The following is an 18,708-nucleotide window of genomic DNA, read 5'->3' as shown; positions in this document are numbered from 1 at the left end:
ATATTAGTTGTTGAAATATTTACATAATCACAATGATGTGTGGATACTCTCAACACACACACCCCCCCGAAATGTATGTATTGTTGTTATTGTTTTGATGATATAGGGCATTCATCACCACGATCAAATGATGGATGATAAATGATGACATATTATTGATCATAGATTAAGGTATAAACATTTCTTTAACTGAGCCTTCAAATCTGAACAGAAATGTATTTCCAGACTCAATATTTAATGCAATGGGTTAAGCAAGGCCAGGTATAGCTTGTTTGTCTGTTGTTTAACGCCGCACTCAGCAATATTCCAGCTATATGACGACGGTCTGTAAATTATCAAGTCTGGTCCAGACAATCCAGTGACTGACATCATGAGCATCGAATCCACGCAATAGGGAAACAATGACATGCATCAAACAAGTGACTGAGCCTGACCACCCGATCCCGTTAGTCGCCTCATACGACAAGCATAGTCGCCTTTCATGGCAAGGATGGGTTGCTGAAGACCTATTCTAACCTGGATCTTCATGGGATGGAAGCTGGTATAGCAATAGTTATAGTAAAAACAAAATTTCTACAAAATATATATTTACACTTTAATAAGACATAAAAGTAAAATATGGTTACTCCAACAGTCAAATAATATTTTGCTTGGAGCCTGATGTGATTTAAAATGTAAGATATTGGGATTAAACATCATAATCATCCTGACTTTAATCATTTTATCTTTGAATTCTACAAAATCATAAGAGAAAGTCACTTTAGGAAGAGCAAAATATATCTCATGTATCATTATGTAGTGTCTTCTACGTTTCTAATGTTTGCATAATTAGCGTGTGTCTCCATGATACGCAGATAGTGCTATCTCTTGACCACTCTGCTCACAGATGGACTCAAGGTAAGCACATCTGTGAGGTCAAGCCCTCAAAGCAAACCCACAGGTTGGCCAAGTCCACCTAGTCCAGTCATGCTCTCTCAAACGTAGCCCAAAACTGCAGGCCTAGCAGTATGGTCGCAACAAAATATGTCAACACCAGTACAAGATTTCTCGAGTCAATGCTGATACAAGATTTCTAAAGATAATGCCAGTACAAGATTTCTCGAGTCAATGTCAATACAAGATTTCTCGAATACGCCAGTACAAGATTTCTAAAGTCAATGCCAATACAAGATTCCTACAGACAACGCCAGTACAAGATTTCTAGAGTCAACGCCAGTACAAGATTAATAGAGACAACACCAATACAATATTTCTCGAGTCAACGCCAGTACAAACTTTCTCGTATCAAGTTCAGTGCCAGACTAGAAATCTTGTACAGGCAGGGAAACAACATGTACCATCCTTTAACATCTTATAGTTTCCCGTACTATGAGCTACATGTGTCACTAGCAGAGTGTACAGGATTTTACAACAAGAATATGCTTTTTACTCCACAACATCGAGATGCACAAAAAAACTTTCAGTTTCTAAAATCCTATACAACCAGCGACTGAGACATCTATTGAATTTATCATTACGAGTTCCCGCTCACAAAGACTAATGCACAGGTTTTTATAAGACAGTGATTGGCCAGTCATGTAGCCAGACATCAAACACCTATGTGCTCCTGCCTGCCTGCCTCTGCCAGCTGATGCCAGCTGAGGCCTGAGTATTCGGTCTATAAAGTCTGCTCCACATACTAAGCCCATCTCACTGGGTCATAAGAAAAACAGTTCAAAGGGAGCACCGACATACCTGCACCCATCTTCCATGCTGGTGACACTCCCAAGTCAAGTGTGAACACAGCACGGAGATGTCCTTTGTTCGAGATCAGATGGGCGATACAAGGTGTTTGCAAAAGAGAATCTTAGACTTCGGACAATGTTAATGTTGTTTCTAGGGTGTCTAAGCCGATGGTGACTTGCAGCACTTGTCAGTTGCTGTTTCCGAGTTCAGCTGTTTACTTACAAGCTGTGTTCAAATAAGGATTGAAACCATTAAGGCTTGAATACACACAGATCTTGTCCCCAATATTTTTTAATTTTGGTAGTAGTCTGAATAAAACTGTCCATTTTAACCCTGTTGTAATATATCTGCTTAATAACACCACCAGACCTTTGTTGTTTAAAACCACACTCAGCAATATTCCAGCTCTATGACGGCGGTATGTAAATAATCCAGTCTGAACCAGACAATCCAGTGATTGATGTCATGAGCATTGATCTACGCAAAAGGGAAACAATGACATGTGAGTGAGTGAGTGAGTGAGTGTGTGAGTGAGAGCATGTTTTTACACCTCTTTTAGCAATATTCCAGCGATATTAACTGGCTTCACACATTGTACCGATGTGGTGAATCGAACAAGGGTGACAAGCGAACACTTTAACCAATAAGCTACCCCACCACCCCCTTTCAAGCAATGACAACATTCTTTGATCAATTGAAGCATGTCACATTGCCCTGAGAAAATACAGTGCCTGGTAAAATAGGTCATCTCATCATATGTAGACAAACACTTAGTCTATGAAAACATTTCTTTAAACTAATTGTAATTCTTTTCTTAAAAAACCTTTCTGCTTCTTGGGCCCAAGACCCGGGTTCGATTCCCGACACGGGTACACTGTGTGAAGCCCATTCCTGGTGTCCCCCGCCTTGATATTGCTGGAATATTGCTAAAAGCGGCGTAAAACCAAACTCACTCACTCACTTTCTGCTTCTGCTGTAGACTTGGTTTAGTTTGATCTAGACTTGCCTAGGCTTTTAGAAAAAAATCATGGTGGGCTTACCATGCTAAGCGATTCAAAATATATAGGGTCTACTGATGCTACAGTTTGGTATCTTTTCAAACAAACAGGGATTACTGATATTTGATGAACGTTTAAAAACAAGCAGGGGTGAAAATGATACTTGGTGAACATTTCAAACGAAACGTGGCTTACTGATGCTGATATTTGGTAAATATTTAAAAACAAACAGGACTTACTGAAAATGATACGTGGCGAACATTTCAAAACTAACTTGGCTTACTGATACTGATATTCGGTGAATGTTTCAAAACAAATACGGCATTAATAGTGGATATGATCTTTGGAGTGAGTGAGTGAGTGAGTGAGTGAGTGAGTGAGTGAGTGAGTGAGTGAGTGAGTGAGTGAGTGAGTGAGTGAGCGAGCGAGCGAGCGAGTCTGCACCAGTTAAACTAGAGATGAGCATGACAACAATCGTCAGTCCACACCACCGATACGATGACAACCAATGATGACAACCATCCATGTCTTGGTTTCAGCTGCTCTTACCTCAAGCATGAGGTATTGGTGACTTATTCCATCCCATAATCTCACACAGTTTAAGTGACTAAGAGGCTAAAGGTCTACAGCAATAAAATTTGAATGTTTGAAGGCTTGCAAAGTGACAAGTGCCCGTGTGGGAAGAGAGAAGGCTGGCGAGATGACCCGATGGATACACCGCTATGTGACTCACTACCAGGCGGGTAGGTATATCATGTCACGCTGGAGCAGCTGGTCACAGCGTTTATAGTCTCAGCCATGACAGGCTTCGAGCAATGTCACCCAGATTACGGCAATAAATGAATGGGATCAGCACTGAGTCAGCTATCTCTGCATAACTTTTGTTTGTTTGTTGTTTAACGCCGCACTCGGCAATATTCCAGCTATATGACAGCAGTCTGTAAAATAATCGACTCTGGACCAGACAATCCAGTGATTGACATCATGAGCATCCATCCACACAATTGGGATCGATGACATGCATCAACCAAGTCAGCAGAGCCTGACCACCCGATCCTGTTAGTTGTCTCTTATGACAAGCAGAGTCGTCTTTTACGGCAAGCATGGGTTGCTGAGAACCTATTCTACTCCGGATCTTCACAGGAGCACATGTTGTAGCAGTAGATTCTGAACAAAATTTAAACAAGTAAAACTGACGATACTATACATCATTATGCAAAATTATAGAGAATATATCAACCATAACATGGTTTTAGTCAGAGAAATCAGTGGAATGTGTAGATTCTACTTCCAGAATCAACAGATTGTGGTCATGGTGATTTCACCATTATATAGCTCATGCTCTTAGTGTTTAAATGGTGCAAGTTAGGAGCACTTCAGCCGATTCACAGCCTGAAGTCACTTTTTAAATATCACGGAGCAGTGGAGTTTAATGTATAAGATCCTAATTCCACAAGTGAGGAGGTGGGGAATTAACATGTCTGACAATACTCCATCAAACAAAAACAACTTTGTGAAGGATTTTGGGGGAGGTAGGGTAGTCTGGTGGTTAAAGCAGTTACTCGTCAAGCCTAAAGGCCGAGTTCTATTCCCCATAAGGGTACAATGTGTGAAGCCCATTTTAGTGAGTGAGTAAGTTGGGTTTAACGCCGCTTTTAACAGTATTCCAGTTATATCATGGCATGTCAGCTTAATGTGGGAGGAAAGCTCGAAGTGATGCAGGTCTTAGACGTTTACCCACAAGCACAGGTATTGTCGATTCAAACCCACAATCATAGGTTTCTGGTGCGCCCAAGGACACAGCTCTGCACAGCAAATCATGGCGCCTTAGACGACTGTGCCCCCCGTGCCCCCTGAAGCCCATTTCAGGCGTCACCGAAGAGTGAGATAGTTTACTTTCACACCACTTTGAACAGTAACTCAGCTCTATCACAGCCTGTCATTTTGGTGAAACCCACAACATGGACACAGCGCACCACAGGTGTGTAGATGAAGAATGGTACATGATTGCTGCTTTACCTTGAGTGACATTTCCTTGATGACTTTATCGAAGTCCTCATCATTGCAGGACGACAGCTGCGACACTGGTACAACCTCTGCCGTCATCTGGAAACATAAAAAACAAAACACTCAAAACAAAGGCTCCAGTTATCTGTATGTACATGGCTGGATGTGGAAGTAGTTTGCTTGTAGTTGGCAACTACTGATGCCAAAAACTGACCACGTGTGATGTAACTGAAATATTCAAGGGCACGTAACTCTCCCATCCCCATGATCACTTCACCATGAGAGCAGAATATCTGCATAATTTACTCAAAACAAGTGAACATCAGAGTAAGAAAAAATAAACAAATTGATTGTTTAGGATTTTACAGACAACATGTTAGTCTACTCATCACTGTTATGGCAGGACACAAGGCAAGTGGGAATAATGGTCAAACAGTATTTGAACAGGTCTGGAAGATGAGCTCCAGTCTGAGACCTCAGCTACTAAATTTTGAATCAAGCAAAATTGTTTTCGGTCTTGTAACCTACTAAAAGTCCATATAAAAAATGTTCTGAAAATGTTTGCACACAACCTCTCGCATGAACTGCATTCAGGTTTGAATAATGTAAGAAAATTGAAGCACTAAATCTCACTCAGAAAGAAATAACTATCTTCAACCATCACAAACTTAATACACATTGTAGCTTGTTTTCTTATTGCTTATACTTCATATATGACGGCAGCCTGGAAATAATCAGAACTAGACCAGACAACCAGTGGTTGATATCATGAGCACTGGTCCTATGACGACCAAACAACCGAGTCAGTGAGCCTTACCATCCCATCCATTTTGTGGCCTCTTACAACTAGCACAGTACTGGGGACCTATTGTTGAGCCAGAATGTTGACAGGGACGTGGTACCTCGACCACTTCATTTCAAAACAAGTAATAATCTCTTTCAATTGTATTGATACACCTCTTCTTATCTCTCAACTCAAGATAAACTGAAAAGACAAAAAGTTATACACCCCCTAAATCCTTTCAGATAACAAACCTGATCATTCTCAACAAATATCCTGCTTGCTTAAAAGTACACCACAGTATTCATTCATGGATCAGCTTATTCTGGACTAGTTCTCAGCTAATCTGTAACAGGCAACAATATTGAGGCATGACGACCTGCATGTTGACAGTGCAGAGTGACACATCGCTGCATCAGACAGGTGGGCGGGTGCAGCTCTCTCCTGAAACACTCACTACTGATGCAGTGATGGGGAAACATTCATAACCATTTCGTATTAAACCATGTTGGGTTCAGATTCATGGAGATTCTCAGATCTGTGGTGAGTCTCAGATCCGTGGAGATTCCCAGATCCATGGTGAGTCTCAGTTTCCAAGGGGATTCTCAGATCTATGGTAGGCCTCAGATCCATGGTGAGTCTCAGATCCATTGTCAGTCTCAGATCCATGGTGAGTCTAAGATGCATGGAGATTTTCAGATCTATGGTGAGTCATGATCTTTGGTGAGTTTCAGATCCATTGTGATTCTCATATCCATGGTGAGTCTCAGATGCATGGAGATTATCAGATCTATGGTGAGTTACAATCGTTGGTGAGTCTCAGATTCATGGTGAGTCTCAGATCCATGGTGAGTCTCAGATCTATGGTGAGTCACGATCTTTGGTGAGTCTCAAATCCATTGTGAGGTTCAGATCCATGTAGATTCTCAGATCTATGGTAGGTCTCAGATCTGTGAAGATTCTCAGATCTATGGTAGGTTTCAGATCTGTGAAGATTCTCAGTTCTATGGTAGGTCACAGATCTGTGAAGATTCTCAGATCTATGGTAGGTCTCAGATCTGTGAAGATTTTCAGATCTATGGTAGGTCTCAGATCTGTGAAGATTCTCAGATCTGTGAAGATTCTCAGATCTATGGTAGGTCTCAGATCTGTGAAGATTCTCAGATCTATGGTAGGTTTCAGATCTGTGAAGATTCTCAGATCTATGGTAGGTTTCAGATCAGTGAAGATTCTCAGATCTATGGTAGGTCTCAGATCTGTTAAGATTTTCATATCTACAGTAGGTCTCAGATCCATGGAGAGTCTCAGATGCTTGGAGATTTTCAGATCTATTGTTACTCTACAAAGTTTTCTACTCATTGGTGTAAAATACCCAATAGACTGGACCAAAGTGAGTAAAAATACAATGAATACCCAAAGAAAACTATCAATACCCAATGTGAATGATGATGTGAGAAATACTCAAATGGCTGAAACAAATTTCTGAAGCCCTGATAAAGCATAGAAGATACAACAGTCGTAGTCCAGCGGTTTATCTGGACCTGCTCAGAGGCAGGTATTCGACCCAAATTCCGCAGTAAATGTCAGTCAAAATTCCCAATTCAATATATATAGTTATATCTAATGTTATGACTTTGTAAAGATAACTTGTTTATCACTGAGTGAGTGAGTGAGTGAGTGAGTGAGAGAGTGAGTATGGTTTTACGCCACTTTTAGCAATATTCCAGCAATATCACAGCAGGGGACACCAGAAATGGGCTTCGCACATTGTACCCATGTGGGGAATCAAACCCAGCTCTTCAGCGTGACGAGTGATCCCTTTAACCACTTTTCTACCTGACCAACCCTTATAAAGATGAAGAGGCTTTGAAGCTTCGTCTTACATTATTGCACTGAATGCAATATTAAATACCTCAATATGTAGAAAAATAAGAACTTTAACAAAATCAAAATAATTATTTTATGTCTCAATTCGCCTGCCAAGATCAGTTAGTTTAGAATCCAAGATAAATGTATCTAATGCTGAGATCGTGTTGTTGAACAAGCCCCTGAAAATTAAAAATATCGTAACTCCCATCCACATCAATCATGATGACTGTCTGCATGTCGGGTGACAATAACATCAAGTGCTCCATGCTTAAAGTCAAAATACCATATCTAATAGAGACGGCTAATAAAAAGTTGTGTTTACTGACAGGTTAATTGGTTAATTTACGTTCTTATAGACAAATCCTTACAGGTAAGCCATGGAGCTTCCACGGTAAACGGGCCTGCCTCGTCTGAGCAAACACTGCGAGCACATTCCACACTTGGCTTAATAGCCTGTGAAAACACTGATGATGTTGAAGGGTGAATAGCAGTATACAGACATACACTTTCATATTTGCAGTTGACAGATAGGTCGGCGGTTTTTGTGCAAAGTAAAACTGACGGGGCTGTCCAAGTCTTTCTAGCAGGTAAATAGTATTTGAACAACACCTTGGACGTGTGCACTTTAAGATTGAACATGCAGGTTGCTGAGTAAGGGGTTTGGTTCAGTGTAACCCATTGCATGGGTTCTCACAAGGTTATAGGACATGTGTTCGTGTATGTCTGCTCGTCTTTGGCCTGTGACTTGCAGAAACAGCACATGAAGACAAAGCGTTTAAAACTTGAAGGTACATCATTTGCAAAAGAATGGTTGATTCATCAGGTGAGGTTTCTGGAAACACAAGCATGTTTTTTGTTGCCTTATATAACATACACATTTATTCAAAGTTGAGTGTGCATAACACAAAATGAACTTTGAAAATAACGTGAAATGTTATGAATGAATGAATGAATGAATGAATGAATGAATGAATGAATGAATGAATGAATGAATGAATGAATATATTTCAACACAGACTTTAGGAACAATATCACGGCAGGAGCTTACCAGAAAAGGTGATCAAAATGATCAAAATGATCAAAATTGACTAAAGGTATCCAAATGTAAACATGGTAAATGTTGTCCCTGGGTAATTGAATCTGATATTTTTGCTTGTCCGGCAATCTCTAGTTACGACTTGGACACGTAAGGCATTGATTTTCCATAAATGGTAATCACTATTCTGTTGGAAAGTCTTCTGGGAAATAATGAAACTGAGAAATAGTGACAGGAAATCTAAAAGGAATTCTTCAAATAGTCATGAGACATGTCTTGAAGGACATCTCAAGGTGAAAATGGTTCAATATCTGATGAGTGGGTCCAAAGTTGTATTCCAGATATTTCACGGCAGGTGATGCGAGAATGGGATTCACACATCGTACATGCAACCATGTGGGGATGCAGGTGAGAAAGGTCCCCGGCACTCTATTGTCTTTTAACTAAACTGGATCAGGTGGTCATGTTACTTGGTTGATTATGTGCCATCATACACTCTGACAATGCTCGTGTCAGTTTCCGTTTGACCCAGACTCGATATCTACCGTGATAGAGGTGCAATATTGCTGAGTTCACCTGAGTGTTCTTCAAACAACAATTTCACAGGATTATCAGGTTGAAAAAAATATATTTCTATTTGAATGTGCTATCAAGGATACCTCATGGACATGAACACCTCTGTAAAAGTAAAAATACACCCTGTAGCATCCTATAGCAGAGGCTGCCAAAGCCAGTCTTTGCTTTCATGGTGTAATCTTTGACAATCTTTCAATCCATGACATATAATTCCTGTCACAATCTGTCAAAACCCACAAGTCAAGAACAAATTGACGAAATGTTGACAGACAGAAAAAACATTATCCACTGATCTCAAAGTGTAACATTTGACACAAAAGAGCAAAAGCAAACCCACTTTGATGAAGGTTTGAAACCCAGATCTGAGAGGAGATTTACAACCATCGGGATGAGGATTACGTGGCTTAAGTCTGGTTGACTTCCACCAACTTCCCCAACACCAACAAACATACCACGGAGCTCCTTCAACAAGACGAGTCAGGCTTGTTTGGTTGATATTAGTTGTCAGGAAAACGCTATTGTGAATCTGACATGATCTTCCCCAAGATATGGATGTTATTTTCTGTTGTTGGTTGTGTTCAAGAGAATACTATCTGATTATTGACAAAGAGGTATTTCTTCTGACTGATCATGTTTATAATTTCAGTTGTTAATAAATTGTGAGTTGTTTAACAAGTTTGAATTTAGAACTGATGTTTTCCTGTCAGTGAAGAAAAGACAAGTGTTGATTTCTAGCCCTTCAACCTATCAGCGCGGGAGTGAGTGAATGTGTGAGTGAGTTGGGCTTCACACAGCTTTGAACAGTATTCCAGTTATATCACGGCATGTCAGCTTAATGTGTGAGGAAAGCAGAAGTGATGCAGGTGTCAGACATTTACCACTTTGGTGAAACCCATGAGCACAGGTATGGTGCTGAGAAACCTGGAAACATAATCGCGCAAATCTGGGATTCGAAGCCATGACCACAGGTTTGTAGCAGATCAAAGGAATGCAGCTCTGCACAGAAAACAACTGTGCCTTAGACAACTGGACCACCTGTTCTTACCCAATCACAAAAAGTTAGAAGATTTTAAAAAAAGAAGACAACAATTTTCCAAAACAATGCTGATCTTGGTTCACTGACATTCATGAATGAAGTCCACAATCTGACTGTGGTACCTGACAAAGATATTTTGACACAATTGTCATGTCTTTTTCTAAATAATATGAGACATAAAATTCTTTCAACCACCATTTCATATGTCAAATGACTTGAACCTGTATCTAGGTCAAACCTGCTTCCTGTGTCTGAGACTGTAATTGGTTCTGAGCCTCACAACAAAACTCCTAACAGCAACACTTTAGTCTCTACGATCTTATCTTGGAGAGTAATAAGGTGTCATGCAGTGACAAGGAGCTTGCTTTGTAGCAAGTCATACTGCTCCTTTCTGTAATACACATACTGGCAAGTTGAGCATGTTGACAAATATTCTTGTCATAAGTGCATGTTTTTGTTTATGACAAGAGATTAATTTGTGTTTGACATCTTGCATCATCTGATGCAGTGAGGTCATAATTCTTGCATCAAACAGACCTTGACACAGCAATGTCCTGATGCCACTCTCTGAAATGAAGATTAGCCAGAGACGGACATTGTAAGGGTGACCATTAGTTGTCTTCAGTGCAGTGGACAGTGGAACTTGTCGACCAGAGCTTGCGTCTTAACTAAGGGCAATAGCAATGACTGTGCAGAGTTACATCCCTTAGATGCCAAGATCTATTCCATTCGTGACCAACTCCGTGTTACTCCGGGACAAGCCGAATAGCGACTCGTGCCCCTCTCATAGCCATTTTTGCAACCGGGATCTTAGCGCAATCGGGCATACCTAAAATAATTGTCAACTCGTTGCGTAATGGTTCACATATATTTCCCCATATATTATATATGTTTCAGATGCAATTTAAAGCACATCTGGGCATGCGGAATTATACAGTATGATTGAACACATTTAACTGTGTCTTGGGTATATTTTTAGATGCAAGACATGTGTAAAATCAAAAATTATTTCTGAGGTATTCTTTGATGAATAACTTGAAATCAAACGCGCATTCTGAGGGGCGAGTAGTGACTGGTGTTAGTTTCATACCTGTCCAAATCCCTGCAATATGGTGTGCAGGATATAACAAGACACAAACTAAGCTTAGGTCATTCGAAACCAAATTTGTCACCTCAAATTTTATGATATAGTTTTAGCAGTAACAGTAGGCCATTTATACAGCACATATTTCCACATCACACAGGGGCATGCTCAAAGTGCTATTATTACCCCGGTCACTGGATCAGTTTGCACTCAACAATCATTCTCAGCTCCCTGGGGATCACCCACACCAAAATGCCTGTTAGGTGCTAGAGTGAGTGAGTTGGGTTTAACACCGCTTTTAACAGTATTCCAGTCATATCGCGGCATGTCAGCTTAATGTTGGAGGAAAGCCCGAGGTGATGCACGTCTCAGATATTTACCACTTCGGTTAAACCCATGAGTACGGGTATGGCACTGACAAACCCAGAAACATAATCGGGGCGAACCGGGATTCGAACTCACAATCATAGGTTTCAGGCGTGCTCAAGGGACGCAACTCCACACAGCGAATCGTGGCACCTTGGACAACTGGGCCACCCTTGCCCCCCGTTAGGTGCTAGAAGGTAAACAACCACAATGCCATCTCATCCTACCTGGTACCCACTCGCTGCTGGGTGATATATGAGTCTGGCACTCAATGATAAGCCAGGTACCTCACAACAATGTCCCAGTTCCACACATGGCATTAACCACAAACTTTTACACCTGGGCATACAAGGACCGCCTCTGTGGTCTTGTGGTAGAGCGTCCGCCCGGAGAGCAGAAGGTCTGGGGTTCGATCCCCGACCGCGTCATACCAAAAGACGTTAAAAGATTGTACTTGTTGTTACCCTGTCTGGCGCTTGGCATTAAGGGGCTAAAACAAGGACTGGTCGGCTTGGAGTCAGTATACTGTGTCTGAGTGGGGTATTCATGTTAAACTGCGACATGGTATCTCAGTGAGCTAGCACGATAAATCGGCATCAGTCCGGAATAGTACAAGCAGCCACACACACACATACACGTGCATGCACGTCGCTATATAAGTGCAATAATCTTGGACGTGACATTAAACCCAATTTCACCTAACCTCACCTGGGCATCTAAGACCATGGACAACAGTCTGTCTTTTAATAAAAGTATATCATTATTACGGACTCTCATTAAAGTTATTTATCAATTTGAAAATGTAAACATGCTGATGCATCAGTTTGTCTCAATCAAAGATCTACCTCTGTACTAATCAGTGAGTCTTCATCGTTGCTGGGGATCCTACCTTGAATCAGATTCAATGTCCCAATATAAGACAAGCCTTTGCAATATTAACGGGGCATCACACTTCGCAGTCAGCCCGTCTCTCTTTCAAAGAACTGCATGAGTGTCTGCAAGATAGGCCTATTAATGGATTGCTACGTCTACTTCCAAGTACTGGTTACTGAACTGGTGAGAGTTCTAGCTGGCTGTGGATCGACCGTGGTCAGATCCCATGCAGATAAGTACTTGACATGAAACCAACCAACGTTGAAGAGGTTACCATGGTTACAGTGGCGGAAAATACAACACAATGATGTCACAGGGTTGGTTTGTTTGTTGTTTAATGCCACACTCAGCAATATTCCAGCTTAATGAAGGCGGTCTGTAAATAATCAAGTCAGGACCAGGCAATCCAGTGATTCATTTGTACCAGGGATTTATCTAGGATTCTTAACTAAGTGCCCCAAGTAGGCAAATTGGGAAAACTCGTTATATTGTTCAAAGCTGGGATTTTTTAAAAGTTCATATTTTCTAAAATTCAGAGGTATTTTGAGATTGCATTCAATACAATAATATAAAACGAAGCATTAAAACCTGTTCCTATTTATTGGTCTTGTTATAAGTGAATACAGGTTACTTCTACAAAGCCATAAAATTAGTTATTGGTTATATATACTAACACATTGCAACATGAATTGGGAAACTTTTAGTTCCAAATTTATGACACTTGTAGCAGACTTGGGGCCAAAAATCAGCCTCTGAGCTGGTCTAGATAAATCCCTGCGTACATATAAAGTGTGGGACTTACGACAGTCAAGAATAAATGTTCCTAGGACCAATATTCACAAGCAGTGGGGACGTCGTCTACATTCCGATTTCCCCAGCATTCTATGTAGGTGTGATACTGTCAGGGTGTGAAGCCATCCCACAGGTGACATCCTTACCTTGTCAGCTTGCGGACACAGTTAAATTAACCTCTTTGGTGTTCCCTCTGATAAGATCAGGTCCGTGGTTCAAATCCAAGTATGTGACTCAGGAATTCTATGACCACTATATTTTAAGGAATGTTTAGTGTACTGTCATGCCAAGAAAATATTTTTGTTTGTTGTTTAATGCCACACTCAGTAATATTCCAGCTATATGATGGTGATCTGTAAATAATCCATTATCCACTCTGGACCAGACAATCCAGTGATTGACACCATGAGCATTGATCTACGCAATTGGGATACGATTACATGCATCAACCAAGTCAGCGAGTCTGACCACCCGATCCCATTAGTGGCCTCTTATGACAAGCATAGTAGCCTTAACAGAAAGTTGGATTGGGTTGCTGAAGACCTAATCTATGAATGTTCTTCACAGGTCTGCAAGAAAATTACAGAACATAGTAATATCTCTTGGTAGTGACTCTCCTCTATTCTTTCGCTTTAATGCTGGAATGACGCTCCACACAGTCTTTGCCAAAAACTTATGATTTTACTCAGACTTTACATTCTTTTCTGTAGATTTAATTCTAGTGTTCGGACCGGTTTAGTCTGATGTTACTTGACCAGAAGACATTTTCTCCAAGCCTCATCTGCTTTGGACTAGGACTTAAGTTGCAGACTGTTACTTCTGGCAAGCAGGGTTTGAAATTCCCACATGTCTGCTACTCCAAGACTATAACATTGAGGAAGGACTTGTGTCATTTTCTTGTGGACTACCACTTTTACCATTAGATAGATGGCAACTGTAGCAGGACTAGTGACTTTTCCTTGGGGACTACCACTTTCACCATTAGATAGATGGCAACTGTAGCAGGACTAGTGACTTTTCCTTGTGGACTACCACTTTTACCATTAGATAGATGGCAACTGTAGCAGGACTAGTGACTTTTCCTTGTGGACTACCACTTTCACCATTAGATAGATGGCAACTGTAGCAGGACTAGTGACATTTCCTTGTGGACTACCACTTTAACCATTAGATAGATGGCAACTGTAGCAGGACTAGTGACATTTCCTTGTGGACTACCACTTTTACCATTATGTAGATGGCAACTGTAGCAGGACTAGTGACTTTTCCTTGTGGACTGACACTTTTACCATTAGGTAGATGGCAACTGTAACAGGACTAGTAACTTTTCCTTGTGGACTGACACTTTTACCATTAGGTAGATGGCAACTGTAACAGGACTAGTAACTTTTCCTTGTGGACTGCCACTTTTACCATTAGGTAGATGACAACTCTGTAGTAGATCATTCTTGTGGACAAGCGACACTTCCTTGTGGACTATGACATGAATTATTTCCTAACCCTGGTCGGACAATCAGAAGGTGACATTCACAGGGAACAACAACACAGAGAGGATTATTGTTCATCATTTTCATGACTGAACAGCTCCACCGTACGTGTCAGCAAACAGGTGCACATGCATAAACATTAGACTCTTGAATGGAGTACAACAGCTACAGTTTGCACCACAACACAAGCCTATGATCTGCACAAGGGGTAATTAAATCTGGCTGGTATATGAAAGCACACAGTAGATTAGTTTACATTGCAAATTACCTCTGTCAACTGCCACGGCCCGTACCTGGGCCGACCAGGCACCTTAACGAGGGGCAGGCTTCAGGGTGACAGTACAGGTAAAACAAGCCTGACAAGATCAGCAGGTATGTGGACCTGTGGCGAGTCAGGTGAAAAGAAGTGAAACTGGACGGACCTTCCTTGTGTACCTCAGCCATGATAGAACATTCACACCAGCACTACAACAAAGACAATCCATTGTATTACCTCGGAGGGACCATACCTGGCCTGCTCTTGTTGACAACTTGATGGAAATCACAAAGAATCTGCCTTTTCCATTTTCAAAATATGAGAATACTGAGTGTGTATTTAATTTTAATTCATGTGAATGTTAATTCAACTGACAGAATTATCAAAACATATAGTAAGGAACATTGGAATTCTCACTTGTCAAGAAAGGTCAAACAAACCAAATTCCCAATTGAATTAGTCAAACACTGTTGTGTCGAAGTTAACTCTTCGAGTTATCCAGAGTTCGACACAACCGAAAATGATGAATAAAGAAGGAATAAGCAAGGACCAACTTTTACTTCAAGACAACAGTAAGTTTGACGCATCAAAGTTCGACACAACAGTGTTTGACTGTATGTACAAAATAACATAAGCATTATCAATGCAAACACAATGTTGGTACGAAAGACTTGTGTGGTACAGTCCTGGGTGGAGGCAGTAGCAAGTTCCGTCTCAATAGTCCTGTCTCACATCAGTTTGTTTTTGTATGAGGGCAAGACATTGGCCCTGTTTACACCTCCGCAGCTCAGGTCATCCTTGACACAGACTATCCCACACATACCTTACCCTTTCAACAAATATCTTACAAGAATAACCCTGTGAGGACAGGGTTAGAACAGGTCCCAGCCCTCTGCTGTTGGTCGTAAAAGGCACCTATATAATGTCAGAGGTCAAACTCGGTGACTTGGTTGATTGGGATTCATCATGGCATTGGGCGTACAAAATATCAACGACTGGTTTGTCTGGCCCAGGGTGGCGTTGTACAAAACAACCTTAGCGCTACGACTGTCGTAAGTCTATGTTAAGGTATGGGAGTTACGATCACCTTAGCGCTAAGATCGCTCTGTGCAATGGCACCCAGAATTGTACCTTTACAGGTCGCAATGACAGCAATGTTACTGTGTCCCAGGGACTTTCAATTTTTTCTGCTCAAGTAATGTAGGTAAATTTAAAATAAGATTTAATAATGACAAAAAGCCTTTGACTTGTAAACCTGAACATGGAAACTGTGAAGTATTGTTCACAAGCAGCAGAAGCCTTCTCAACCTTTCACAGGTCTGGTACATGTACTCCCTTCTCCAACACGACCATATCTGTGCTTACACTGTGCCCAACTCCCTACAGTGGAGATTAATAACAGGGATGTGTGGTTCTACAGGAGCTTTAGGTGGCTTGTGTGTACATCAGGTCATGTCATACTAGGACTGTTAAAAAGCACTTGCTGCCTTGGTTCGGAAAACGTCAAGTTTCTATTCAACTGTTTATCCAAAGTGTATAACATTGTATAATGTTCATTATTTTACAGAACACTTTAGCAAATTAGAACATATCACAAATACTGCAATATAATTTTCCTATTATTCCAAATTAGACAAAAATGTTGTTTTTTTCCAAATAAATAACATGTCAGTTATGAAATGTGTACTGAAAAAGCCAATTGCGGGTGAGTATTGTTTTACGCTGCTTTTAGCAATATTCCAGCAATATCACGGCGGGGGACACCAGAAATGGGCTTCACACATTGTACCCATGTCGGGAATTGAACCTGGGTCTTCGGCGTGACGAGCGAACACTTTAACCACGAGGCTACCTGACCGCCCCAGAAAGCCAATAAGGTTCACCAACTATGCTAAAAGTGTGAAATGTGTCTCAAGCTTTATGGCAGCTCTCTACCTGGACATAAATGTGATGCGGCGGATTGAAATTGTCATAATACATCTTGGAATTTGAATCAGCAGGAATGCTCATGGGTTTTCACGAAATGATGTTTATGACCAACATGACCTCGGGTTGTCCTTCCACAGACACTAAGGAATATAAATTAAATACAGTTCAAACGAAAGATGTTTGCAGATACTTGCAATAACAGAAGCACCCCTGTTAGCCCCATTTCCTAAAAGCATCTAAAGTCTTAAAATACCATCATTTACTTTCATTTCAAAAACAATATTCAAAACATCTTAAGGCCCCCATCATTTACCAAATCTAAGGATATTTGAAGTGGAACAGTAATGGTAAGCATGTTTCACAAAAACTCAAGATAACCTTGACCTGTCATGCTCTTACAGGTAACCTTGCCCCAGAAACAAAAAACTGAACACTGACCTTGACCGTTGACTTTTCTTAACCAAGACCTCTTCAAACAGGGGCCCTATTCTAGAGAAGGCGTATACCAAGTTTAATGATAAATGCAGTTATATTTTTTGAGAAAGTGCAACCACAATCATTCTTTTCCTCCCTTGTCAATAATCTTTGTGGAGGAGAGAGTTAGACAAATCAGCGACACCGGTGGTCAAATTCTAACAAAACCTTAAAGCAGTCCCGTTTCACAAGGCTTCTATAAGTTCTAACTATGTCAAATCAAACTCTCTCCAAAGATGTCCTCCACAAAAGCTATTCACTTAGAATCAGCTAAAGAGTAATTCTATTGCTTTACTCCGCCTTCAGCAAATCATTGTCACTGTAATGTTATGATTACCACAGCTGGTTAACCGAGAGGAATGTGAGCCACAGTACTCCACAAGCTCCACGCAGGAGTCTGACCAAAGCTCCATGCAACTCTAACAATAGCCTGCTGTGTGAGGCATCTTACACAGAGGATATACAATCCTAATTATATCATTACCTGAACAGGAACATTACATAACAGAGATGTTTGACACACCTTAGAAGCAGTGTTCGAAATCGACATCGGCCCGAAGGCCACAGGCCGACAGATTTATTCTTGTGCTGTTTTAAATTTCAGCATGCCCTTACAGAGTGCCTTTTTAAGTAATATTTAAGTAATGTGATAAACATTTTCAAATGGCGTATGACATGTAGCCGCAAAGATGTTTTACAAGCTGATAATTTCCTGATGAATGTAAGTTTCATCTATCACCAACGAGTCTCGGATCTCGGTGTGATAGCAGTAGAAGTTTCTGGTTGACTGGCTGTGTTTTGTAATTTATATTGCAAGAGTATGTCCCCCTGCTTCAGCTAATATGTTTGGGCTGACAGTTTTTCAAACTGTGCCAAAAGTTTTTTAAATGTGCTGGCCCTTAAGGCTCTCAGTCTACTCTGCTGAGTTTCAGGGGGCGGTCGGGTAGCCTCGTGGTTAAAGCGTTCGCTCGTCACGCCGAAGACCCCGGTTCGATTCTCGACATGGGTACAATGTGTGAAGCCCATTTCTGGTGTCCCCCGCCGTGATATTGCTGGAATATTGCTAAAAGCGACGTAAAACAATACTCACTGCTGAGTTTCAGACACTGCTTAGAAGCATCTCATGTCTCACAACAATGAAGGCTGTCATGAAACTACTGTCCTGACGAAAACCCCTTTCTGAATATGGTCCGTAATTACTGACATAATGACTCTGTTGAGTAAAAGCTTATTTCATGCTTAGCTGTGAGTGTTTTTATCCCTCTTTCAGCAATAGCGAGTGAGTGAGTATGGTTTTACGCCGCCTTTAGCAATATTCGAGCAATATCACGGCGGGGGACACCAGAAATGGGCTTCACACATTGTACCCGTGTCGGGAATCGAACCCGGGTCTTCTGCGTTGCATAGATCGATGCTCAT

At 41.0% G+C, this 18,708-nt stretch overlaps 1 protein-coding gene across 3 annotated transcripts in view; it reads right to left on the bottom strand.

Annotated features, from left to right (window-relative positions):
- LOC124133131 overlaps window positions 1-18,708 on the bottom strand; it is a 124,055-nt gene that overhangs the window by 90,375 nt on the left and 14,972 nt on the right. For all 3 annotated transcript variants that reach the window (XM_048388671.1, XM_048388673.1, XM_048388672.1), the window contains exon 2: window positions 4,743-4,829. In XM_048388671.1, coding sequence (XP_048244628.1) covers window positions 4,743-4,829 — 87 coding nt within the window. The remainder of the gene's footprint in view (window positions 1-4,742; window positions 4,830-18,708) is intronic.

Source organism: Haliotis rufescens, unplaced genomic scaffold (genome assembly GCF_023055435.1).
Source record: "Haliotis rufescens isolate VD_foot unplaced genomic scaffold, xgHalRufe1.0.p SCAF_76, whole genome shotgun sequence".
In the NCBI taxonomy this organism is placed as follows: domain Eukaryota; kingdom Metazoa; phylum Mollusca; class Gastropoda; order Lepetellida; family Haliotidae; genus Haliotis; species Haliotis rufescens.
The sequence above is the reverse complement of the archived record's forward strand: the minus strand, read 5'-3'. Positions and strand labels throughout refer to the sequence as shown.